The following is a 27,680-nucleotide window of genomic DNA, read 5'->3' as shown; positions in this document are numbered from 1 at the left end:
TTATCCACGCATCCTTGCAATGCTCTGTTTACGCACATCCCTATAGGAAAAACAGCCTTAACAAGGTATTTGTGAGCTTGGTATTTATCTTTAAGTACTATTAGTTTTACTCTCAGGCACCAACTTTGTTACGTCGTTTGTTGAGGAGCGAATTGTTGCTCTGCTCTAACGCCTTGATTTGAACCTGCCAAAAAAAAAAAAAAAACTTTCACAAATATTTTTATAGCATTATAAATAAACTTGGCATAACGACGGAATAGAGTTTTGTCACACTTCGACTGAAACCACATTTTTGCACAAGCTATCTTGACTACAATCTATATTGAGTAAATAATTTGAACAACAGACAATACGTCTTAAAACTACAGATTACAATTTGAACCTCATACAAATAAGGATTATAATTCTGTAACAAAACGACAACAGTATTATTAGAATACTGTTTAAAGCGATTATAGTAAAGCCGTGACGTCGACTGATTATGCGGTCTAAGATGGTAGCGGGCTAACCTGAATGGTTGTTATATTGAATCCATACCCCGTAATCGATTTCTACGCGACATCGTACCAAAACACTAAATCTTTCGGCGCTACAAGCTGCAAATGAGATTGCCATTGTGTTTGGTGGAATTCAAAAAAATATATATTAAAACTCATTGCTATTCGTACTTACAAACTTAGAACTTATCTTCACTTAAGAACTTTGTAACTTACAAATTTCTTATAATTTTCACGTTGATTTTACTTGTTTAGCTGTTAATAATAATATAAATAATAAATATACTACGACAATACACACATCGCCATCAAGCCCCAAAGTAAGCGTAGCTTTTGTTATGGGTACTAAGATAGCTGATGAATATTTTATGAATATAATACACATAAATACATATTATATACAGATAAACACCCAGACACTGAAAAACATTCATGTTTATCACACAAACATTTTCCAGTTGTGGGAATCGAACCCACGACCTTGGACTCAGAAAGCAGGGTCGATCCCCACGGCGCCGCTCGGCCGTCGACGTCTGTTGAAGCCAGGTTAAACTAATTTAATTTATTTATTTATACTCTTTATTTGTACACCACTCAGAAAAACGAGACAAAAAAAGAACAAACACATGAAGAATGAAGCAGGATACAAAAGGCGGCCTTATCGCTAAGTAGCGATCTCTGCCAGGCAACCTTAGGATTAGGAAAACTGAAAAGAAAACGAATAGGTGGGGTACACTATTTAATAAATACATACTAATACATAAACCAGACTACACAAATACAAAAATACTATTGATAAATACCTGGTCATAGTCTACCCGCATGGTTGCGAGTGAGCGCGTCATCTCGTCCTGTACGTCCGCCCACGCGTCACCAGCATCGCGTAACAGTGTGTGCGTGTAAAGTGGAGTTTGAGGCACTTGGGTGAATTGACGAATCCAAGGACTTGCCATCACCTGAGAACAATGGCAAAGTTTTATAGTAGTATCGTAACAAATATTGTTGACCCGACACAGATAATAAACGATCATGAGCATAAAGAGAATTCAGTGAAACTAAACAAAACTAAACTAAGAGTACGATGCCGAGTAAAATCCTACTAGAGGTATAGGGTTAATTCAACTACCACACCCCTAACAGTTTAGCCCGTTACCATCTTAGACTGCATTTTCAGTTACGACCTGTATTAGTTTATAAATATTTAACGTTAATTGATCAAATAATCAAATATCGAGTATTTAAGTTGGAAAAAATTCCGCTATCTTGATATTTAAAAAAAATTTAAAAAAAAATTAAAAAATTTAAAATATTAATTTCGTTCGTACAGCAAAATAATACATTGAAATTCTGGTCATCCTAGTAAGTTACTACTAGCACTTGTGGCAGGTGGCCCCGCTTTTCCATAACATAATATACAAATTAAAATAAATAAGTAGATCAAAGTTATATAAATCAAAATTAAGTATACTATAAAGTTATAAAGAGTAACCAAAGATAATTACAACATTTGTGTCTACTTGAGGTGCGTTTGAGTGTGTGTGTGTGGTTGTATGTGTTTGTGTGTGTGTGTGTGTTTGTGTATGGTTGTACGTGTTTGTGATTTATTGCACTTCTAATTAGCCTTCGACTGCGATCTGTAGCCTTAGAACCACTCGCAATCGAGGAATCGTTTTCAAGTATTAAACATGCTTAAATATCACAGTCAAATTAATTTAAAAAGTACCTAAAATTCTTCAATTAGGGCTTCAATCAGAACGTTTGTAAAATGATAATAGTAAGTACGTTAGGCCCATTATACTTTGACGGTATAGAAAGTGACTCCTCGATTGCGAGAGACTAAAACTTGTTCTAATAACCTATTTAAGTCCCTTAAATAGATTTAAAAAAAAAGGCTACAGATCGCAGCCGAAGGTCGTAACTCCAAGAAGGTTTTTGATCAATAAACACAAAATATTTTAAATTACGAGCTTTACCTTGCCGTTTCACTCTTTCAATTCTTAATGTCGTCTTTACTAATTTTTATTTTTATTTAAACTCTTTATTTGTACACCACTACACAGTTAGGAAAATAAAGGACGAATAGAGAGAAACACAAAAAAACTGGAGTAGAATACAAAAGGCGGCCTTATCGCTAAAAAGCGATCTCTGCCAGGCAACCTTAAGATTAGGAGACAACAAGAGCGAGAACAAATAGGTGGTGTAAAATTATTATAAACCTACATACCAATAACTACATACGAATACATAAACAAAATATACACAAATAAAAACATACAATAAAATATTTATAAATAAATTTAAAAATAATAAACTAATATATATTCTGAAAAGCTATATTAATTAATAGTGATATAAAAATAAAAACCAGTCGTCTTATTGCGCAAGATAATAAGCTTTAACTGCATTTTTAAACATATCAAGCGATTTTGCCTGTCGTATGTTCGTAGGGAGAGCATTCCACAATTCGATAGCCTGAACTGCGAAGGAAAGCTTATAAAACTTCGTCTTGTGGAATGGCATGCTCAAAGTCAGCATACGACAAGATCTTAAGTCAGATGCCGCTCCTACAAAGTTAAACTTATCCTTCAAGTAAGGAGGTGTTTTGGGATTAAATAACACACAGTACAGAAGTGAAAGTACGTGCAGATCCCGGTGACGGCGAATAGGGAGCCACTTGAGCTTTTGACGAAATTCAGATACGTGGTCATACTTGCGCAAGCCAAATATGAACCGAATAGCAAGATTTTGGAGACGCTCAAGTTTGTTCAGTTGGTCCTCAGTCAGATTCAGATAGCTTGCGTCCGCATAATCTAGAATAGAGAGAAGGAGAGAATGTGCCAACATAACTTTGGTAGGGATCGGGAGAACAAAACGTAGGCGCCGTAGTGAGCTCATGGTTGCAAACATTTTCCTACTTAGCTCTTTAATATGAGTGGACCATGAAAAATCTTGATCCAAATGTATGCCAAGGTCTTTAACGGAGGCGCAAAAGGGTATAGCTACACCGTTGTAAAGAATAGGGCAAAGGTTACGCCAATCAACTTTAGAAATCATTCCAGGGCTGCCAATTATGATTGATTTCGACTTCGCAGGATTAACCTTCAGTCCATATTGCTTGCTCCAATTATAAATAACAGTTAGGTCCATATTTATAGCAGACACCGTAGAATCAAGATTTTCAGTGGTTGAGTGGCGATATATTTGTATATCATCTGCATACATGTGGTAGAGAGAAGATATATTTTGAGTGATCGAATTAATGAATATAGCGAAGAGTAAGGGAGATAACACGCCACCCTGAGGTACCCCGGCCGTAACATCACACCAAGAAGACAAAGACTCTTCAGACCGAATGCGCTGTCGACGACCATTGAGGTAACTCCGAAACCAGTCTATCACCGATGGAGATATGTTAAAGGAGCGCAGTAGACTAAGCAAGATATCATGGTCAACAGTATTGAAAGCGTTACTAAAATCGAGCAAAGTCAAGACTGTAACCTTCTTACTATCCATCGCCAGACGAATGTCATCGGTGACTTTCACTAAAGCTGTAACCGTACTATGACCAGGGCGAAATCCCGATTGCATAGGATTGAGAAGAGAATGTTTATTAAAAAATAGGCTTAGTTGTTGGTAGACTAATTTTTCCAAAACTTTTGACAGAAAAGGTAAAATACATATAGGACGAAAATCAGAAAGAGAAGCGGGATTTGCCTTTTTAGGAAGAGGAATTATCTGAGCATTTTTCCATGCATCAGGAAATTCGCTACAGAAAGTTGAATAATTTAGAATATGGGTTAAGATAGGGGAAATAACACCAAGAATAGGAATGATCATATTACGGCTAACGCAGTCAGTACCGACAGCATTCGAAGCGATTAATGTTATGCTCTTCTTAACATCACATTCGGTGAAAGGCACGAAGTTAAAGGGAGGAAAGTCTGGAGTTGAGGTAGAAGAAAGAAGTAGTTGAGGTAGAAGAAAGAAGTATGTCATAAATGCGAAAGTATGTTTGTTTGTTTTTCCTGCCTTTACGCCCTAACTAAGCAAACAACTTGATTTTTGGGATAGAGTTAGTTTAAACGACGGCGAGTAACATAGGCTACTCAGAAATATACTGAGATATTTTTCTGAGTATTATATATTAGCGCTGGCTACACATACGTATTGACGTATTGCAAGCAAGTAGCAGAAAATAATTTGAGTCAAAAGTATGCATAAATTAAAGTATTTACCTGGTGTATAGTCAATCGTTTTGCAGGGTCAACAGATAGCATTCCACGGATCAGGTTTTTGGCTTCCGAGGATACATTCGACCACTCTGGCTCTGGGAAGTCATACTGGCCTAGCCTTATCCTCTGCAACAGAAAGTTATGTCATTAGCCATAAATTCCCACTAAGAATTATTACCCTGCTGTTACAGTATACAGCAGGTAATAATTTTTAACGGGTAAAATATTAGATATTGTATATATTTAAACTTATTAGATTTTAGAGGAATGTGCAGCGTCCAAATAAACTCATGTGAGTTTCAGGATGCGAAGAATAATAATTTTAGTAGTTTGAGTAATAAAAAAATAAAAAATCTCATCGAAAAGGGCATAAATTAGTGGCATCTGTATATCGTCCGCGAAAGGTACAGAAGTTATTTGTGGGATTGGGTATATGCTTTTATAATATAATTCCTAAGGTTATTTTTTACCTACCAATAATGCATAGGTTAAACTATGTGTTAAAAAAACACTTTTATTATACGTCGTTATATACAACGGGTAAATGATAACCGAAATATTATTTCACATGCTTTAGAGGTATTATTTACTGTCTCTGAGACTTATCTGTGAAACAGAAACGCCAATAGTCTTGAGTAAACTGCTGCCATAGATTTTACTGTAGGAAATCAGATACAGCCCTAACATTACATGCAAAATTAAAGTCGAGTTACTCCTGTCACTTTATTTGGTAAAGGTCGCGTAGCGTAGGTACTATGCTCGTGTCGGTCTTTTATATTCAATAGGGTTAGAATGTTTTGAATTAGTTTATATGAAAAAATGAATATGCTTCTTTGATTTTCTATTTCACAGGGTGATTCCTTATGAAATATACTTAATAATTAAAAAATAAATATTCTTTATTTTCAAGCAATATAATAGAATAGATTTGTTTTAATTAAATTACAATAATAAATAATAATAATAAATATACAATAATAATAATAAAGCCAATGTAGATGTAAAAAAATTAAATTAACTTAAAACCTAAAATTATTATTCTTGCATCGGTGCACTCAAGACCAATAATACAAACGGATTTTTAAGGTCCCCATTTAAAGTACAAAGGATAGTATTGGTGCTGTGTCTGAACCTGTAACTTAAGCACCCTTCAACATTTTGTGTTGTAATTCGGTTACACGTTGGAATTTTTCTTCCACACGAAAGAAAAATTATAATGATTGCTAAACAGTAAAATTATTTCGAAAAATAAAAGCAATCTGTTGAGTTTCTTCTCGGTAGAATCTGCCTTCCGAACCGGTGGTAATCACACAAACAGACCTTGACCTTTCTTGACCTCACTTGACCTTTCAAAAGTGCTTATAAACTAGGCTCACTTTGAATGAATACTTAACACTTGAATGAATTTTGAATTTGAACCTTGTATTCATTAGACATGGAGTTTAGCAAAGTATCGGCTACGATTTCCACTCGAATATTTATTTGGTACTGTTAGCTTTATATTATACAAACCAAATTAAATTTATACATGATATCCATAGCAGAATATTTTATTAATAATTTAACAGTTTGCTGCTTCTATCACTTTAGTGAAAGTTACTTGCTTAACTTATTTTTGCTGTGACGTCACTTGGTTTATATTGCATGGCATACTCTGAGCTGTACACTCCTAATGTCTGGTGTTACAGACAGACATGATGTTTCAATATTAATATAAAATGTACTGCTTTTAACACATGAATAAATGCATGTTCTTTCTCCTTTCAAGATACATTCTCTCTCTTTCTTTCTCCCTCTATTGCGCATTGATGTAAATACCTTTTTCATCCCAGGTGATATCGCCAGCCCGTGATTGGAGTAGAAGGGAGGGAATCCACAGAGTAGTATATACATTACTACGCCGACAGACCATATGTCACACGATTTGTCATATTTATCTGGACCCAGTACCTGAAAAATGCAATCAGAAACCCCAGTTATTATATACATTAAAAGTAGTTAATATGTCACATAATAAAATAGAACAATATATTATAACTAGTTTCACTATATTTAACTATATGTGTAACAATTAACATCGTCATCATCATATCAACAGTTTGACGTCCACTGTCGGACATAGGTCTTTCTCAGGAGTCTCAAAATCCACAAACGTGGGCCGCTTGTTTCCAGCGACACATTTGATGTCGTCTGTCCATCTCGTGCGGGGCGACCAACGCAGCAACAGCATCTTGGGACCCAATCTCCCATCGTTTCTCCGAGCTATCTGCCAGCCACTTTAGCTTAACCACTCGTATCTCCAAGAATTACAGCTACAATATTAACTGAGGTAACAAGTATCGGGCACCTTAGCTAACTCACTATGAGTTAACTCAGGTGCCCGTCACTGGATGCGGTATGGAATGCCGGGTTCCCCTCCTACCCGCTTCGCCTGCAGTAAGATCGGTTTTGCTTGCGCGCCGTTACTCTCAATGAGTATACAAACAGGTTGACTCACGATACATTATAATTTTGGATTCATTGAGATGTTCTTTATTTGAATTTTTTATTCTTATTTCGCTAACTAACTCACCTCAGGTGCAACATAGTAGGGTGTGTAGCAAGGAGTCTGCAATGTATCCGCTTGCGTGAGGGTCTCCTTAGCGAAGCCGAAGTCAGTCAGTTTCAGTATAGCATTGGGCTGCAAGCTCGTGTACAACAGGTTCTCAGGTTTGATGTCCCGGTGCGCTATGTTCGAGTCGTGTAGGTGACGCACCGCGACGCATATAGAGTGCATAATCTGTAATGAGGGCAAAGGTAGTCTTAAAGAAGTAAAGATATATCGAATCTACAAAGAATCTTTACGAGTATAGACCGTTATTTTTGTTTTAATGCGCCTATAAACATTTTAAACTGATAATGACGAACAGAGCTAATGGTCTTATAAACCTACTAGCGGACCCCAGCGCCATCTGTCGGGCTGATTTGTGAATCTAAACCATCCAGGGTGTCCCCCAAAGGCATTCCAAAAGATTCATTCAAATCGGTCCAGCCGTTTAGGAGGAGTTCAGTGACATACACACGCACACAAGATATATATATATAAAGATAAACAGAGCGGCACTTCCCAGGACATCCCAAAATGTTTATTAAACCTCATGTACCTGTGGCATCACTCCATTTACACATCAATCTTGCTTGGAAGCAGAAATAAGCATGGCGGTGTACTGACACGGATGAGCTCTGTCACAAAATCTCTACTATTACCGTACGTTTAGTGAAGTTTATAACCGTCACAGCGGTGTTCATCTATTGCCTAAGAAGCCTAGGGTTCGACTTCTAAGTCGGACAGATAAGCCAATGACTTTTATCATTACGAGTTTGATCTAAAGAGAAAATTCTCCCAAAGGTCCGGAATGACATAATGTGGATGCTCAGGTATGCTTGCTTTGGGATTAAAAAGGGATTATCCCTTACCTCTTTGAACTAAAAGCTGGTGGGTATTCCACAAACAAAAAAAATCACAAAGAGCGTTAACGTCAGACAGGTCGATCGTAAAAAATGCACCAAATAATAAACAACTATCTATCTTCGAGTTTGAAGAAGAAATGTTGGGCTGACTCCACATATCACGGGATGAGGGCATAAAAGCAATGAAGAATAAGAAGGATAACATTTGTTTGATACCCATAGAATAAAGAAAATACAGAACCCTCATTAAGCCATTGTTACATGAAGTACAGTGGCCCAAAAAAATAAAAAGACCCGCGGCCACGTCTGACTTAGACCCGCGGAATGTTGCTAGCTCACAAGTTTTTCTCATTTTGCCCATTTTATGGTAAACGTTTAGAACATTAGAGGTAAAATAGCTACTGTTTACGTCTAAATGGAAGATTGCTGGCAGGTTGGACTGCAGCTACGTGTGTTACTGCTGAGCTATTTCAAATAGATTAGAGCGGCAGCGATTCGCATATTTAAAAATTATGTACCTATTAATTTTTGTTTATTATCTTTTAGTTATATAGTAATAATGTATTTTTAATAACAAAAAATATGAGCATGCCTGAAATAAAAATTATTATTATTAATATTAGTCGTGTACGCGGTTTCTGTATGTTCTTAATTCTGTGTTAACACCCACCTCCGCAGCCTGTCTCTCTGTGAAGGCTCCCTCTCTGTTGTCCTGTATTCTTTGAAATAGTTCCCCACCGTCCATACACTCCATCACGACCAGAAGGCACCGCTTGCCTCCGTATGTATTGTCATATACGTCGATGATCTGAAAACCAAATACATACTTAATATTATAAGTGTGTTTGTTTGTCCTTACTTTACGCCCTAACTAAGCAACCAATAGACTCGATTTTTGGCATAGAGATAGTTGAAAGTACGTAGAGTCACAAGGCTACTTTTAATCTCAGGAAATCAAAACGGTTCCGATTTGTTAAAAAATAAACGCGGACAAAAAACGCGGGCAACAGCTAGTGTTATCATCATCATCGTCATATCAACATATTACCGGCGGACTACAGTGCACGGGGCATCACACAGGTTATTATAAAAACTTAAGGGTAGGCTTTTTACAACCAAAATGCCTATTTTTAAGTTTTATATATATATATAGTGCATACCTATCCTGTATGCACGCCACTAGTTAAAGCTGTAGTCCACCACGCTGGTTCAGAGCGGATTGGTGGACTCAACAAGCCTTTAAGAACTTTACGGAAAACTCTCAGGCATGCAGGTTTCCTCACGATGTTTTCCTTGAAAATTGAAGCTGGTGATATTATAGTAAATCTAACGCACACAACTAAGAGTTAGAGGTGCGTGGGATTCGAACTCGGCACCCCGAAAGTGAAGTCGTAGTTCTACCCACAGGGCCATCACTGCTCCGGTATTATCTAATATCTATTCAATATCACCCACTTAATTGACTAAGCGCCTATTATGAACTAATTTACTCACTCGGGGGCGAGTTCGAATCCCAGCACGCAACTCTAACTTTTGAATGAATGAATGAATGGATGGATGAATGAATGAATGAATGGATGAATGAATGGATGGATGAATGAATGAATAAATGAATATACTTTTATTGCACACCACAAAAAGTACATAGAAAAAAATAGAAAAGTATAACTAAACAACGTATATACAATTTGGCGACCTTATCGCTACATAGCGATTTCATGCACTTAGTTATGTGCGTTTTTAGTAATTAAAATATCACTTGCTTCAACGGAGAAGGAAAACATCCTGAGGAAACCCTGCATGCATAATGTTCTCAAATGTGTGTGGAGTCCACCAAGCAGCACTGGGCCAGCGTGGTGGACTACGGCTATAAGCCCTTCTCATTCTGGGAGGAAACTGTGACTTGTGGTGGGCCGGTAATGGCTTCATATGATGTTGATGATGAATTCACTAAGGCATGTATTTTAACGCTTACCAAATGCGAACATTGTACTACTCATAATATATTGTTTTTTATTTCATTCTAATACAAGACAGTTCTTGACTGGAATCTTAGCTGGTGAATCATTATTCACCCAGCTCAAGCTGGAATAATGATTCACCAGCTAAGATTCCAGCTTTTACATTTGGCAGGTTTTACATTTCCCCAATTTGTGCGTGCTGAAGTCCTTCTTTTTAAGTCACTTATGATAATTTTTATACACAACATGGTAAACTGGCAATAATGTTCTGTAGTTAACGTACCTAGACTTAATTCTTTGTTAGCACATATTACAAACCTGGGTGGTTTTCTGATGCTAGCTATAACTATTTTTTTTTTAAACTTTATGTAAATAAATAAACAAATTGGGAGGCTGCATTTGCTGCAGCGAGCTGTTAGGGGTATGGGTATAATGAGGCTGGCAACCGAGGGGGTTTTAGTTGGTAGAAATCCCTCATAACCCAAATTCTCCCACAGAGAATTGGGTATCTTTTAAGAAGATTTCCCCCGTCATCAAAAAAAAAAAAACTCCGACTTAGAACGCACAAATTAGGGAAATGTTACACAATTAAATATGTTACCCTCAGTCGCGTTAACAAAAGACATAGTTAAAAAGGTTGTGACAAACAGACATAATGCATAATAGTCCATTGTGCATTCACAAATTGCTGTTTTTATTGAAGCTTCAAATATTTCCACAGTGCGGTATAATGACAGTGATTTTTCTATTATTCGTCAAAAGTATTATGCTAATACACCGCCTTGAAATTAACGTAACCGAACGTAGGTGAAAAGACATGACCATTGAAACTATAGGCGCTTGTGTATCGGTTACGAAGACAGAAACAAAACAAAGGAAAATAATAATACAGGATTTTTTTGCGAATTTTGCAGTGTATTTATAAATTTATAGTCTACTAGCGTACCCAGCCCGCTTCGCCAGGATTTATTTTAGTTAAACAATAAACTTACATAATTAAATTTTTAATAAAAGCTGTATTTGACAGTCTGACAGTTCAAAAATAGGATTGCTCCGATCGGCACCAAACTTTACAGGATTACTCGCCAGATCAATCCGGAGATTCCCTGAAAGTTTCATTGAAATCGGTCCAACCGTTTCAGAGCCTATATGGAACACACTTTCTCTTTTATATATATATATATATATAGAAGATAGAAGATGTATGATTATGTTACATCCATATATTCTTATATACTTATATTCTTCTTGAACCGATCTTGATTAAATTTCCCAAAGATGTAATGTTAGAAAAATTCCCAAAAAGAGTCCTTAACGCGGAATAGTATAGCTTAAAGGGTAATTCGATCGTGAAGAAAACAAAGATACTTTGCACCTGTTAGTTTTTTTTTTTTGTGACACGACAAGTTGGAGACTCAAATGGTGATGATGCAGTCTTAGATGGTAGCGGGCTTACCTGCACAGGTTATATAAAAACTGAATCCCTAATCGGTTGGTGGCACGTGCTTGAAACCGGGACCTCCGCTTATAAGACCGTAGCAAACACCACTGAGGTCGCCAGAAACGGATAAGTCGCGGCTAAAAGCGGGCTATAACGTAAGTAGGATGTACAAAGGTTACCTCAACTATGTGAATGCACCCGCTTGCCCTCCAGTGCAGTTCGACCTCTCTCCGCGCTTTAGCGCTGTCGTGCAGCACTTTGAGCGCTCGCTTCACGCCCGTACTCTTCTCGTGGCACTCTACAACCTGTTGACAATGGTATCAGTTTAGATAAGATAAGCGACGCTCACGGTTTATATTATCGTCGATTAGTGGTGTTTCGGGGTTTTTTGAAGATACATATTTTCAGCCTCACACCTCATACTTTATGTTAGGTGAAAATTTTGTATTTCATTTTTATTTCACAACATGTTAGCCCTTGACTGCAATCTCACCTGGTGGTGGCAGCACGTCTTTGCCGAGGAAATCCCGAAATTATACACTCCCAAATTGTCCCTGCCGGGAACCCGAGACCTCCCACTGAGAGGTGCATGATAATAATCGATAAAACCCACCAGCAGCATTGGAGCAGCATGGTGGGTTTATACACTAGAATCTTCTTTCTTTATAAGAGAGTCTTTACCCATCAGTGGGATATTTATGGGCTGTGGATGGTGACGAAGGTTGCTGCTATGAATGTAAAATTAAGAATTTAAACTACCAGATCTCATATTTATGTGTATGTAAATACTAAAACCTAAGAACAGCGACAGGATATATGTGGCACTTGAGATCACTCAGTAGGCCATTAACGGGCCATTAACGTTTAATGACCATTCGAGAATCAGTATCGCCTGCATTTACATGTGTATGGAAATATATAATTTTTACTCGGGTTGTTATATAGAGCCCATTAGCGGTCATACAGGTCATAAACAGGTGGGTTTTAACTATACAGGTCCCAATGTCCGTAATCCACCACGCTGGGACAAATTCTGATTCGCCTTGCCTTTAAGAACATAACTCGAGTTGTTATAAATTAATTACATTACGGAGAAAACTCGAGTTGTTATATATTAATTATAATAAATATTACAACCTCAACTCAATTAGGGTTAAAATAAAAACCTTGGGCTAACACTGGAAAGGGTTGCATCCAATCCTGTTATCAACTTGGGTCAAGGTAGTTTCAGATCGATAAACGTCGCAAGTGGGTCACCCCACTTAAAAATATAGGAGAAAATAAATTTCCAATAAGTAGGAATAAAATTTATTGCGTTACTAGCTGCTGCCCGCGACATCGTCCGCGTTTGATTTTGTTTTTTGATGTGGCATTCAATTTAGTTGTAGTTCTAAAAAAAATGAAAGCATTCAGTATAGCTAAGCCTTAAATGAGGGTTTTGCTGCTGTCCGCTGAGGAGTTCTGTCCTTTATCTCCAACCACATTCATTAGATCTACACAAAGTTTGGGCAAAATTAAACACATACAAAAATAATTATTTAAATCGGTTATAGTTTGTCGGAATTATGGTGTAAAATCGTCAAACACTTTCATCCCCTCTCCCAAGGGAACCGAGCTTAATGTCGGGATAAAAAGTACCCTATATTACTTCTAACACTTCCAAAAATATGTGTACAAAGTTTCATGAGGATCGGTTAAGCAGTTTTTGCGGGAAAGCGTATTAAACAAACTTACATTGATATTTATAATATTAGTAGGGATAGGGATAGGGAAGTAGGGATATATAATGCATTTTTGTGGATTTCATTCATTATCATTCAATTCATTTCGAATGCCTCATTAGGCATTTAGGAATTTAAAGTAATTTTTTTCTTACTTGTCATTGGATGTAAACAATCCTTTCATTACTTTGCCCACGGGATTATTAGTGAAAAGTATTTTTCAAAAATGTGACAAAAAAAAACAAAAACAATAAAAATTTATTTTCTTTACGTAAGTGTGTTTTTAATAATTATCATAATAATTTGGAAATTAACTTTACACTATTATAAAATTTATAATTTCAGCTCAAACGGCTTTTGACGGTATTGCTATATTAACGTCTAAAAATCAGCATTACGGTTTTCTACAAATGCTGTGGTAAACGTTTTTTCTTGGGATATAAAGCAGCCTATGTTACCGTCCTTTCATCTAACTCTATTCCAAAAATGAAGTTGATTGGCGGCTAAGTTACAGCGTGAAGCAAAGACACACAAACACATTTTCGCATTCATGATATTACTTAGGATTTCACCTGTTTCACGCAGCTATTTTCACATTTCTAACAATGGATGTAAATACCTACTTTACTAGTGGTTTAAGCATCGGGTAAACAAATCGAAAATCATCCATATCGTAAGAGTACCCTCGGTTGATGATTACAAATTTACTAAGGTCTTAAGGGCCATAATTATTTACTTTCAGACTTGTATTTCACGAAGCCCTTATTTTCTCACTGGGAAAATATATCACTTTCCCAGTAACCTTGACTCGTCACGCGATCTAAATATCTTTAGCTATCCGACATGACTCAGTGAAATTACCGATACTCGCAAGTCACTATCCTTTAGCAGATATGCAATGAGCTTCAACTATGAAGGCACTTCATTGTACGTACCGTTAAGGCGCGACTCCATGAGAGTGATGATCACGTTCGCGTTCACGCTGCGAATAGTGTTCTTTCAGAGCTATTTTATTGTTATTATTGTATTTATCTTTATAGCTAATTATAATAGATATTACAGATGCTAGTATTTCAAACAAATGACTTAATAACAAACTAAAAGTATTTATTGCAGATTTTAGAAAAATGATTACTAGTGGTTTTTTCTTAAATTATCTTTATTTTGAGTGATGTTTTTAAAAACGTATCGGACACATCTTTCCCAGTTAATATTTTTGAACGGTATCGAACAATGATTAATTTACTGCTTAATGAATATTTTTTTTTGATGAGCGTTGACTAGGTTGAATGACCGCTGGATCAATTCAATGTTGCATTTCGCACTTAAAAATGCATCTGCTATCGAGGCGAGTAATCTTTTTTGCCCCGTGTAGACGTTCAAAAAACTTGTTAAAGAGCGGTTTGATAAAGCGTTCTTGAATCATTTTGACCGAAAAAAAATTAACATAAATAAAAAAAGGCTATTATGAAATCAGTTTCGAGCCTCGGTTCTTCGTTAGACTCGTAACCGATTGCCCGATAATCATGGAAATAATAGCATAAGAGCTGTGTTAAATAGCGCTACGGTACGAATTGGGAAGTAAAGTTTGCGGCGGCGAACATGGCGATATAATACTCGTTAGAACCACTTATCGTAGCACCGCAATGATATCTGATATCTGAATGATATCGAAACGTACTTCCTATACTATTGACTTTGGACTCTAGCTGGATAAACGCTCGTGGAGATGGCGCCTTATTAGCTAGCGTCACAATCTACGTACAGATTACTCAACTGTACCTACGTTACGATGAAATCTGCATACTTTATTCTTTACGATCTCTGAGAACTATTTGTAAACAAATATCGACCTTGCGATTTTAGTTATAAATGTCTTAGTTCCTTGAATTAATGACAGTTAAAACGATTTTATTGTGCACGAGGAAGACTTGCATGTTCCTTTCAAATTAAGCTTAATATGTGTCAGGGATGCTAAGCAATAATTGCCACAGTTTGCCATATTGTTTTACAGACTTTTTGTGTAATAACAAAGCAAAGATGTTTTAAGGACTAATTGCACAATCCAGATGGATTGTGCAACAAGTGCATAAAACAAGCCATTTTGTCTGTAACGTTTATTGCTTAGTTTCATTTATTAAAGCCAAGAAATAAATTGTTCGAAGACCAAGTGATACAATAGACGCTGCTCTTGTCACTACGATTACACTTATATATACTTATATTAAATTCATAGAATGTATACAATAGAGCCATCCTTATCAACAGGGAAGATTAAGAAAGAGAAAGGACTAGCAAATTTAATAGTAATAAATGGAATACCTTTAGGCTATAGATATCTATACCTAAATAAAATTTTAAGGGAAATATTGATTCATGTTGTCACCTTTTTTGACACATATATAATAACAGTATTTGTTCGATTTAATGAAGGCGTAATGAGGAAGTAAATACACCTTTTAACATTTTATGCACAAGAGCATAAAACGTCATTTTAGCCCGCTTTTCATAACTAAGCATCAACTATTAGTGCATTTAATTCTTTATCAGAATATTACATATCAATGGATAATAATTCCACCATTTCCACTTTTGGATTGAAAGAATAAAAGGAAAAAAATAAAACAATGAACATTCTAAAGGGGATGGGTATGTACAGTTGCGTTGCGTTTAATGACAGGATCCGATCCACGGGGTAACTACACTGGACGCCTCGATTTGGAGGCTAGCGGGATCCGAAGCACGGTGCACCGCTGGCCGACCGCAGGTAGTAGGGGGCCCAACTAATAGGTTCGTCACCTATGAAAGGCTGCCCCGCCAACTAGCGAAAAATCCTGGGATGGCTTCCATCGTGCTGGTTGACGACCAGAGAGAGGGCCCGATGGTGATTCCCAGGGGGGTTCGGGCGTCCCCGCAGTCTCCAGTCGAGTCTTCCTTTTAGTGTGGTATCTTCGTGGATTGAGGAGTCTACAAACGTCGCGCCTCGTACAACTGCCATCCCTTTTCCTATTCACCCTTTACATCAAATGACACGCAAAATGAAGAAAAGTAAGTATACACAGCGGTTGCACCTCCTCTCCTTAAAAGTGCATTTCTCAAATATAAGAGGAATACACTCTAATCTCTGTGCAGTCCACCATCATCTGGAGACTGAGAGGCCGCATTTACTTTTTCTTACGGAGACACAAATTGGGGTTCCAACAGATGTAGCGTATCTTCAGTACCCAGGGTATTCACTTGAGCATAATTTTAAACCTCGTGCCGGGGTCTGTATGTTCGCACGTAATGACGTCTGTTGCCGGCGTCTCCGTAACTTGGAGGTACCCAACTTCTCAATCATGTGGTGTCTATTGGATACAGGTACGGATCAGATTGTTTACGCCTGTACTTATCGCTCACATAGTGGTGACCAGGAGACGACGCGGATGTTTCAGTATCTCAGTGAAACGGCTGACACCGTACAGCGTCGGTATCCGACTGCCCAAATGGTTTTTCTGGGTGACTTTAACGCTCACCACCAGGACTGGCTATTCCCATACCAGAACACCGACCACGCCGGGAGAGAGGCGCTTAAATTTGCCTTATCGCTAGATCTCTCTCAGCTAGTCCAAGAGGCAACACGGGTACCTGATATCGACGGCCACACACCTAATTGCCTAGACCTTCTGCTGACTACCGACCCAGACCGTTTTTCAGTATCAGTTAGAGCTCCCTTGGGCACTTCTGATCACTGTTTGGTTAGGTCAGTGTCAAACTATCACCCCCTGGACTCCGGTTCTACTGGAATCAGACGGGTGTGGCGATACAAGTCAGCAGATTGGGACGAGATGCGGCATTTTTTTGCATCTTTTCCTTGGCGGCAAGTATGCTTCTCGTCTAATGATCCGTCGAGCAGTGAAAAAGCTTTATCGGAGGTCATAATGCAAGCCATGGAATACTTTATTCCATTCGCTGACGTATCACTCGATGGCAGGGTTCCACGGTGGTATAACGCTGAGTGTGCCCAAGCCGAGGCGCATAAAGATACAGCGTTTGCAGCGTGGGCTGAAGCCCGTTCAAAAAAAGCTCCGGATATCACCGCCAAGAAGAGAGCTTTTAACTCAGCCGCCAAGTCCTACAAGAAGGTACTAAAAAGAGCTCGTTTTAGTCGCACCATACGTATCGGGGCAAAATTAGCTTCTTATCCACGTGGTAGTAAAGCTTTTTGGTCCCTTTCGAAGTCCATCGAAACGAATTTTTGCCGTCCTTCGCTGCCACCCCTTTTGAAACCTGACGGGTCTCTGGCTTTTACTGCAACAGATAAAGCTAACCTCTTAGGATCTCTGTTTGCAGCTAATTCACAGCTAGATTCAGGAAGTGCCTCACCACCAACCATACCTTTTTGTGACTCTGTCATGCCAGAGATACGCATTCGACAGTGTGAGGTTTTAAAAGTGCTCCGCAATCTGGATGTGAATAAAGCCAGTGGTCCAGACGGTATTCCAGCAGTGGTTCTTAAAACCTGTGCTCCCGAATTGTCTCCTATTCTAACACGTTTATACCGCCTCTCCCTTAAAACCACTCAGGTCCCGAAAGCTTGGAAGATTGCCAACGTGCAACCTGTTCCAAAAAAGGGTAGCCGTGCCGACCCATCTAACTACAGACCAATTGCTATCACCTCTTTATTATGTAAAAGTCTGGAGCGTGTACTTAATAACAGACTTCTGGCATACCTAGAAAACAACGAACTCCTGTCAGACCGTCAGTACGGTTTTCGACGAAATCGGTCAACAGGGGATCTTTTAGTGTATGCCACGCACATCTGGGGTGAAGCCATGGATAAGCACGGTGAAGCGCTCGCCGTTTCACTCGATGTATCGAAAGCTTTTGACCGTGTCTGGCATGAAAGTCTTCTGCACAAGCTTCCAGCCTACGGGTTACCCATTAGTTTTTGCAACTGGATCGCTGATTTCTTGAGTGGACGATTTTTTCGGGTTGTCGTCGATGGGTCCTCGTCTGACCTAATGGCCATCAACGCTGGTGTCCCTCAGGGATCGGTTCTTTCCGCTACGCTCTTCCTGCTGCATATAAATGATCTGTTAAAACCCGGCATCTTTGGGTATGCAGATGACAGCACTGTGACGGTTAGATACATGTCCAGTCCACGAGCTAGTGGAGAAGAAACTCTTGTGCTCAGAGAGGCCTTGGTGGAACGCGTTAATCTGGCCTTAAGCGAGGTGTCCGATTGGGGTGACACTAATCTGGTACAGTTTAATGCTTCCAAAACCCAAGCGTGTTTGTTTTCCGCCAAACGGAGTCCGTTCCCCCTAACTCCGACTTTCCGAAATGTATCTGTGCCAATCACGAATAGTATTGAGCTCCTAGGTATCAGCATTTCGTCCAATCTAAACTTTGGACAATGCATCGAGTCCAAAGCTAAAACTGCTGGCAAAAAACTTGGCATCCTCAACAAAGTTAAGCGCTACTTCACGCCAGAACAGCTTCTAACCCTGTACCAAGCTCAGGTTCGGTCGTGCATGGAGTACTGCAGCCATTTATGGGATGGCTCTGCCAAGTACCAGCTCGATGCTTTGGATTCGGTGGATCGTCGTGCTAGGAGACTCATTGGCAACGACCTTGTAGTCAGTAGACTTCAAAGCCTTGAACACCGGCGCAAGGTTGCTTGTCTGGCTGTTTTCTACAAGATACATTTCGGAGAGTGTGCTCAGGAGCTATTCGATTTGGTCAAACCATCTCCTTTCTACCATCGAACTGCGAGGCACCGAAAGAATCTGCACCGTTACGTGGTTGAAATACCATCAACACGTACGAAGCGTTTTGCTTCTTCCTTTCTGATCCGCACCGCAAAGGCCTGGAATGCCCTCCCATCTTCCGTCTTCCCTGATACCTATAATCTGGGTACCTTCAAATCAAGAGTGAATAGGCATCTTCTAGGCAAGCGCGCTTCATCTTAGGCTGCATCATCATTTACCATCAGGTGTGATTGCAGTCAAGCACTTGTCTATATACTTTAAAAAAAAAAAAAAAAAAAAATTCATTCTTCCAATGACGTGATTTGGCGATGTTTTTTATGATGTACCTTTTTACCTATGACGTAGCTCATTCCACTTTCCAATCATAACGCATTATCTGACGTCATTATTGACGTGAGCGTAGGCAATCACCTCAAGGTGACTCAGCTAAAATTTAAAAAAAAAACGTATTCTTTTCCTAGTTAATTACCGACAGCATATCGAATCGATTAGTCTTTAATCGATTTATCAGTATCGGGTCTAATAAGACGTGGGAAGGCCCTTAAATAGTTTACCCGGATTTTGATTTCGCCAGTGTCTCGATTCTACCGATTGTTCGGTATTTTTATCCAATTTGGGATTACATATGCCGTATGGCAGATTAGAATACAGTTGTCACCCCTCCTCTTCCTGCGGGTGTCGTACGAGGCGAGCGCCCTCTGTGCTACTACTAGCATTTACTGCGAACACCAGCTCAACGAAAAAGTATGGTAATTAGGGGCAAACTACCTAGTTGGGAGATGCCTTTTAGTCTAGCAGTAGACTGTTATAGGCTATTGAATGGACGGATCACATTCCAGTGAGTTTAGAAAGCTTTAAAACTATTGTACCACAACTATTTTAAGATGTTTGAGATATTAGCTTTTAGCTTATTTAACTTTAATTTTCAATAATTATGTACTGATCATAATTATTAGTATATGTAATAATATATCTTTATTTTAGGCATCAAAACTATTTTTTTTTGTTAGTAACTTTACTGGGTACTAATCCTGGGGATTATACCTAAAAGGTAGGTACTAAGAATACGGCCGATTTTACATGAAAGCTCTAGAGAACACTGTTTGGAAATGATTAGGTACTTCCAGTAGCGTGCGCCTAATACGTGCACAAAAGCACTGCCTAGCCTAAAATTTATTCAAAGTCAAAGTCAAATATTTCTTTATTCAACTAGGCACAACGATGGCACTTTTGATGCGTACATTACATGTAAAATATGACATAGAAGTGAGTTAATGGCGATAACTAAATTCGTCAACTTAAAACTAAGGCTACGGGGGTTCCAAATGCGCCCTGGTCTAAGAAGAAGCCCACAACAAACTTAGCCGATAGTAATTTTTTTTTGTTATCACCATCTCACATTGTCAATTAAAACTATTAAAGAAGCAATCTGGTTAGGGCAATAATTTACACCCTAGCATTTTTATCCTACCTTAATACTATAATAGGACTTTTCTATAAGCTTACGTTTAATACAAACTCTGAACTTTTTCAGAGACATCTCCAAGATATCCGCTGGTAGTTTATTGTACAATTGTATACAAATTCCTTTGAATTAATTACTAATTTTATGTAGTCTAGTATATTGAACTGCAAGTTTATTTTGGCTTCTAATGTTCAAATTATTGCAGTCACATTTTCTCTTAAATTTACACAAATTTCTGTGAACATACATTAAATTTTCAAATATGTATCGGCTAAAAACTGTAATTATCCTTACATCTTTAAATTTATATCTCAATAAATCTCTCGGACCCATTTTATAGATCGCAAGAGCAGCCCTCTTCTGCAGCACGAAAATAGAGCCAATATCTCGAATAGGAGAAGGATTATGTTTTATGCCCATCCTGTTAAATCTTGTGCACGCCATATGAATTTTATATCAGCCGCATTATACCGCATTAGATAAAGGTTTTCTGTTTTGACCTCTCCACATCTTTTTATTGGTCTTTGAGGCCAATTGCTGGGTTTTATCTAGGATGGGTAAAATAGTTTATTCACATAAACAACTGCAGGTATAGTAGTAACTGCGTCAAATCTGTTTTCATAACAATATTTGTCCTCCACAACTACACAACTAGTGTACACAAACTGTTTGCACAAGATTATATAGCTTGTAACGTGTAAACAAACAGACAGCGAGGCAAGTTGCAATGCAAATTTTAAAGTTTTAAAAAAACACATCGTCATCACTATCTGCAGCTTATTGATGTTCAAAGCTGGACAAAGAACTCTCTCATTTCTATGAGACGGTTTAAGACTCGCCAAGCAGCTCCAATGCGGGTTGGTGGGCTTTAAAAGTTATAATAATAATCGGGGTTCGGACATCGCCAGTATCCTAAATCCGGGTTGGTACTGAATTCTTTAATAGAAGAAAGACAATACGTAACAGTTTTTGGCCCGACCCGGAATTCGAACCCAGGACATTGTATTCGTAGTTGGAATTGATAACCACGAGACCAACGAGGCATTTAAACTCAACACCACTCTATAGTATAAAGTGTACACAAATTGTTTGCAGAAGAGTGGATTACATGTAACGTGCAAATAGACATACAGCGGGACTAACTTTTATTAGTTATAATATTATATTATATATAAATAAATATGTATTATATATAACAGAAATTTTATCAACAGACACCATTTGCTCATAATTATGAAACATGTGATTGAATCATTGCGTAAGTCACATGTGATATCGTGATAGTCACGTACCTAATAGTTCGGATGAACAAAAATTTAAAAAAAAATGATGAACTTTGATGTCCTTTAACACCATAGTCGATTTTATGGTGATGGAAGTGTGGATTGGTAGTTTGGAACCTTCCTAAAAAAAAAATTGATCTACGAAATGCAACTATTTTTCAAATCAGACTTATTCTAGAGATTGGTTCATTACGAAAATTAAGCTTAATTTACTTAATCCGCGAAAAGTAGGAGAATCGGTATGGTTTAATTTATAATTACTTCAGTCCTTATACTCCACACCAAAAAGATCTACGGCAATGTACCCTCTACGCACGTATCCTCCAAACCGAAGCATCCTCAGGAGATTTTGACTTTACAATGAATAATTGTTGAGTCAAGTAAGATTGGTTATTTAAACAAAAAAAACCGTTTAAGTGGTTCATGAGATGACCCCGTTCAGCCTGATGACATACGGACGGACAACGAAGTAATAGGGTCCCGTTTTACTCTTTGGGTACGAAACCCTAAAAACTCATTGTTTATTGGTAATCATGAACCAATATTCCGCTTATCAAAATAATTCTAAGCGTCATTGTTTTACTTGAAAAATGAGATTTTTGAAATATGTATGAGTTATGGGTATCACCATATTTACACAACAATACATTATCTTTGGCGCCTCGTCGGTTTGTGACTCAAATACGTAAGTTACGTATGTAATAAACACTGATAGTAAGTACGCTGTGCGTTGCTATCGATCGCCGTGACTCATCATAATCGGTACAGCTGTAGAGACGTTCCCATTCTTATAGGATTGGAAAAACACAATACTGGCTACAACTTCTGATGAGTACATTTTTCCCATACCTACCATACATAGTAGATATTATCTCAAGACAGCTATTCTTACAAGCCCGCATCATTGTGTAAAATTGCTTTCTTTTATGCTTCATTGTACCTATATAACTTTAAATCTATAACTAACTTATAAAAACATCTGCGCCCATATTTTTTTTTACTTAAAGTATCAACGAAAAAGGGACACAATTGATCATACTTCGAATTAATATTCTTTCGTTTCATCCGTCAGGACCAAAGTAGAAAAGAACATTTGCAAGCGATGTAAGAAAGCTCTGAGTTGCTCAGCAGACGATGCGAGAGCTATGCCAAGATTTTCTGCGTGCTCAAATCAGAAATGAGAAAATCCGTAGAAGAACAATAGCTAACAACATTGCATAACGTGTTGCTAAGCTAAATTCACACGGTGGGACTCATAGCTCGAAGGACCGATGAACTATGGGATCCTAAGATGCAGAGCATTAGTATAAGATTTTAACTAAGTTTTGGATAAGAAAAAAGAGGAATACGAAACGTCGATTTTCGTCGCAATTTTTATAGGTAAAATAGGTCTCAGCTACATCTGTCTCTATCGCACTCTACGTGGGAAGAAAAGCTCAGCGCGACGGCAATAGTTTTTTCAAATACCTATTCATCAAATTTGTCCTAGCTATACCATCGTCTTAAAAGGTCAGGTTCTATATTTAATTAATATTATAATATCTTTTATCTTTTATGTTCCAATTCCTTCCACTTCACCTCCTCTTACGTTGCATGACGTAGCGGGGCCTTTACGTGCTATTTACGTATACTTGTGAAACACCCCACGTCATAATTATCAAGTAAATGTTAGTACCTACCTGTTTACTTTTATAAGAATAAAATGTTTTAATTCTTAGCAAGCATGACTGTTTTAAATCAAGTATATGACTATATAAGGCCGCGTTTTCATTGTGCAGGACGAAACATTTGCGTGCAAGTTACTTGCATTAAAAAATCAGAGTTTTGAAACAGCTAACAGGGGCACTGGCCTTAAAAAAGCAAGGTTATACGTATTTTAAGGCTAGTGAGTTTTTGTAAGTTAAAAACGTGATTGTAGCATTAGGTTAATCTACCAAATTTGCATGGAGTTGTCAGAATGTTATTTGGTAGTTACAATTATATTTTATACAATGGCAGATGTACCCTAAGCGACGCGACATGTTGTTAGTTATTTTAAAATTTACACTCAAGCTTGTATTTCAGGAACTCAAGAGCAGACGGGGGGGGGGGGGGGGGAGGTAACCAATTTATCATGTTAGGTACATTACAGACAGCAAAAGTATGCTGTCAATGAAATATTTGTATTTGATAATAAAATATATGCGCTATGTATGCAGGTCTTGCACGCACACCACAAGCTGTTTTTTACATCTAAATTTAATTTTACACTTTTCATTGAAAGTTGCATGCAAGACACTTTCATAATGGTAACGCAGCTTTATTGAACTAGCAGTGCAAATGGCAGAGAATTTACTTTGCTGAACTCCCTGATTATAATTTAATCTATCAATTTGAGCTATATTTTTGAATTATATAAAAACTTCATGTGAAAATAAAAATTTACAGCATAAATAGTTTAAAAGGAAAAAAAAAATTAGTTATAAATTACTAACCGCAGCAATATTCAGAGCCCGGTTGGTAAGTGGTAATTCAAAGATTCTCTTCAAAAATGGTCTTATAATTTTCCAGGAAAATGGCAGGTATAAATTTAACATGTATGCTGCCCTCCCTCATGACTTCACCATTTAAAATCTTTAAAAACCTGCTCAATGACATAAATAAGCCAGTTTAATATGGATTAAACCATAATATAGTTGCAATGGTTTACTAATGTAAAGTACATAAGAAGATTATGTTCTTTTATATAACTAATATATTATGTAGTGTATTTCAAATACATTAAATCAATTACATAATTGTATTAACAAGACTTGCGTTTATTTAATTGTTTTAGATATAAAATTCTGTTGAATTCTGTAGGTATGAAATAGTGCTTTTCAATATAAAATGTTGAAAACAAAAATCCCTATTCAATACCCACATTCATGCTATATTAAGTTTCACCATTATCTCAAGCTCAAGTGATGTGTGACTCAACTTATGTTATCAGGAAGTTCATTGACTTTCTCATACTTGAGACTCAATTCAATTGTGACTGTTCCACAGTGTATTAAACCATCTTCCAAAAGGCAGAAGTTATGAAACTGATATGTTTGTTCTTAGTTATTCCAAATGATTATCCAATTTATTGGTCTCATAAAATTTTAATAAGAATCTGGATCCTCCTGCAGATAAAGGTTGAAACTATTTCACAACAGAAGCTAACTGGAAACTGTGGAAATAAATACTTGAATAATTTATTATTTAAAAAAAAAAAAAACAGTATTATGTAACTTGTTTACTGCTTGAGGAAAAAAAATATTTGGAAGCATAATAAAATAAAATAAAGCATATTTACTTCCAATTCTTTCCCAATGCCAATAAACAATATATGGATGTCACTTCCATACAACGCATCTGATAGTCTACATATTCTAGGTTTATTAATGAAAAGAAAAAATCTACTTGAATTAAATATTTTTAAGAATAACTAACTGATACACATTAATAACGTTTATTTAGCTTTTTTCTTATTATTCTAAAGATCAAGGAGTTTATACAATTACTTCAATGCATTTAACTTATTCAATCTGTATTCATCATTATCATTTATCAAATTGGTATAACTCCTTGATAAGAAGTAACTGTATTGTACAAAAGTTTTTACAGATATAAAAATTTGTCTATTTTAGTCATCATTCCAAGCATATTAATGTCTCACTGCTGACCGCAGGTCTCCTCTCTCATAAGAGAGGGAATAAGAAGTTATACACACCAAAATGCACACGCAAAACACTGCTCCTGCAAAAGAATGAGCACTATACTGCACTTAAACCCTGACATCCTGCAGATCAAAGTGTATAGGACTAAATGTACGTAAGAATCAGGATCAGACTGATTAGTTATGGTATCACTGGGGTGAATGGCTGTAATTAACATCAATAATCACTCCAATTCAGTACACTCTCCTCTAATTTTCTCCATCAGATAAAAACCCTTCTCAATCAAGATCTTAAGGGGAGCACAAGATCTTGATCCAGAATGGTTTTAATTTATAGACTTGACAGTTTCTTGCAAACAGTAAGACAGAACTCTCCGACATATAGTTTTCTCCATTTAACCAATAAAAATGTAAATTAAAAACATAGCTTTGGTAACAGAAAGTTACAGGTGAGTCGGGGGAAAACTGAAAGTAAAGCTGAAACCACCCAAACCACCATGACTGCTGTTTTAATGGATCTATTCAACTATATAGGTAGATTTAAAGTTGCAGCATTATTTAGACTGGCCATAAAAATTGATGGGCGTTATAACTCAGCATTGTTGTAAGAAAATTGACAGAAGTGTTGTTTGGATAATTTTAAACTGTGAACGCCAATAATAGAATTGCTTAACGTTAATGAGTCAACCATTAAAAATATTTTCACGATTGTCAACACTCCGAAATTACGTATGTTAATTAATTACTGAGGTAGACAAACCAGTAACCCCAGATACTAATTTATTTAGTGGACCTAGGTATTACGTTAGCCAAATAAAGTTTTGAAACAATAAAAAAAACCTACGCTTTTGAAAACTGCCGTTGATAAAAAAAAACTCATTTGAAAGGCTAATTCCGTACCTTTACGTCATTTATGTAAACAATAGGTGTATTAGCTTTTTTTAAATTGATTTGGCATTTTCAAAGAAAATGTTTAAAAAACTTACTTTTCCGTTAATACCAAGGCCAAGGACCGTGTTGGAGATCTCGTAATCATCCGTTATAGGCGTAGTTTTGGGTGTTCTTGAAATTATATTCATTTTTAGCCGAGTTTGCTGCACTATACGTTTTAAGCAAAAATTCACTTAAAATCACTGTTGTTTAGAGCTCCACTGATAACTCTGAAGTAACTAAATATATTAAACTGTATCACTGACCAGATTTTACGGCAAACTATACAGATTTTATCAAAATTTACGTCGCGTCCGCGAATCTTGCCTTGCATGAGCAACTAAGTGACGCAGGCGTAACTCGTAAAGTGACGTCACGTCAGGAAAACCGAAAAGTCAAATGTCAAATTGTTCGGTTGACATAAAGGGTTGTCAATTGTCATAGTCATGTTTTTTTATGATCGTTCGGTTTTGGTTCTGGGCTTTTTGAGGCTGAGCACGAACCACAGAGTAGGTAATTACAAATAAGGTCGGAACATGATTGTCTTACCTTAAAACGTTATCATAATTATAAATTAAAAGTCAATAATTTATTAAGGCATTTCTTTGTTTTCTGGAGACATCTTTTTAATTACGACTATAATGACTATAATTTTGTTTATCCTGCGAAAAAGTTTTAGCAATTGCTACAATTATCACAATTGATATAAGTAACTTGTTTTTGATTCGCTATAAAAAATATTTTAGACAGTTACAGTGCGATTTTGTACAATTGATTTCCTACAAATATCACTTTTTAATTTCCATTGACAAAATATCAAATGTATTATATCACGCCAGCATGCAAATGATATCGCAACCAAGTGCAAACTTATAAGCAATAAAAAAGACTTGGGTAGATAAGTACTTACGCTCGATTACACAATTTCGAGATTCAAGTAACGATTTTAAAACATATAGTGCAAGTTTTCTTAGCTCGAAAACGTTCTAATGTTACCTAGGTACCATTTTAAATTTTATAGTTCCCTTATATCGTGATAACTAATTCGAAGTCGACATAAAATGAAACACACATGGAACCTTAAAAAAAAATATATTACAGGTCTTATACTACATTTTTTATTTTTTTCTAGGATTTCGATTCGTTCTTATTATAATACTATATCCTTATTATAGTTATTCCGTAGTATTATTAAATAATAATACTACGCCAACTTTCTTACCAGATTTTAAATATTGTATTAGGTAAGACTTACTATGTACCTA

General features: G+C 37.0%; 1 protein-coding gene across 1 annotated transcript; it reads right to left on the bottom strand.

Annotated features, from left to right (window-relative positions):
• On the bottom strand, window positions 1-26,763 carry LOC120628158 (MAP kinase-activated protein kinase 2). The gene is made up of 8 exons (XM_039896389.1): window positions 26,472-26,763; window positions 11,761-11,886; window positions 8,850-8,987; window positions 7,302-7,508; window positions 6,548-6,679; window positions 4,733-4,855; window positions 1,301-1,453; window positions 1-184 (listed from the first exon to the last, which is right to left on the bottom strand). The coding sequence occupies exons 1-8, from the start codon at window positions 26,562-26,564 to the stop codon at window positions 113-115; spliced, it is 1,044 nt and encodes a 347-aa protein (XP_039752323.1). The 5' UTR covers window positions 26,565-26,763; the 3' UTR covers window positions 1-112.
• Between the last annotated feature and the right edge of the window lie 917 nt (window positions 26,764-27,680).

This window comes from Pararge aegeria, chromosome 12, assembly GCF_905163445.1.
Source record: "Pararge aegeria chromosome 12, ilParAegt1.1, whole genome shotgun sequence".
Classification (NCBI taxonomy): Eukaryota; Metazoa; Arthropoda; class Insecta; order Lepidoptera; family Nymphalidae; genus Pararge; species Pararge aegeria.
This window is presented reverse-complemented; position numbering and strand designations above follow the sequence as displayed.

Excerpts from the sequence above, each read along its gene's own strand:
- LOC120628158 (XM_039896389.1), bottom strand. The coding sequence starts at position 26,564 with ATGAATATAATTTCAAGAACACCCAAAACTACGCCTATAACGGATGAT. Across the intron at positions 7,509-8,849 it reads CAGAGAGACAGGCTGCGGAG|ATTATGCACTCTATATGCGT; the intron begins GTGGGTGTTAAC and ends CCCTCATTACAG. Across the intron at positions 185-1,300 it reads TGCGGGTAGACTATGACCAG|GTTCAAATCAAGGCGTTAGA; the intron begins GTATTTATCAAT and ends TTTTTTTGGCAG.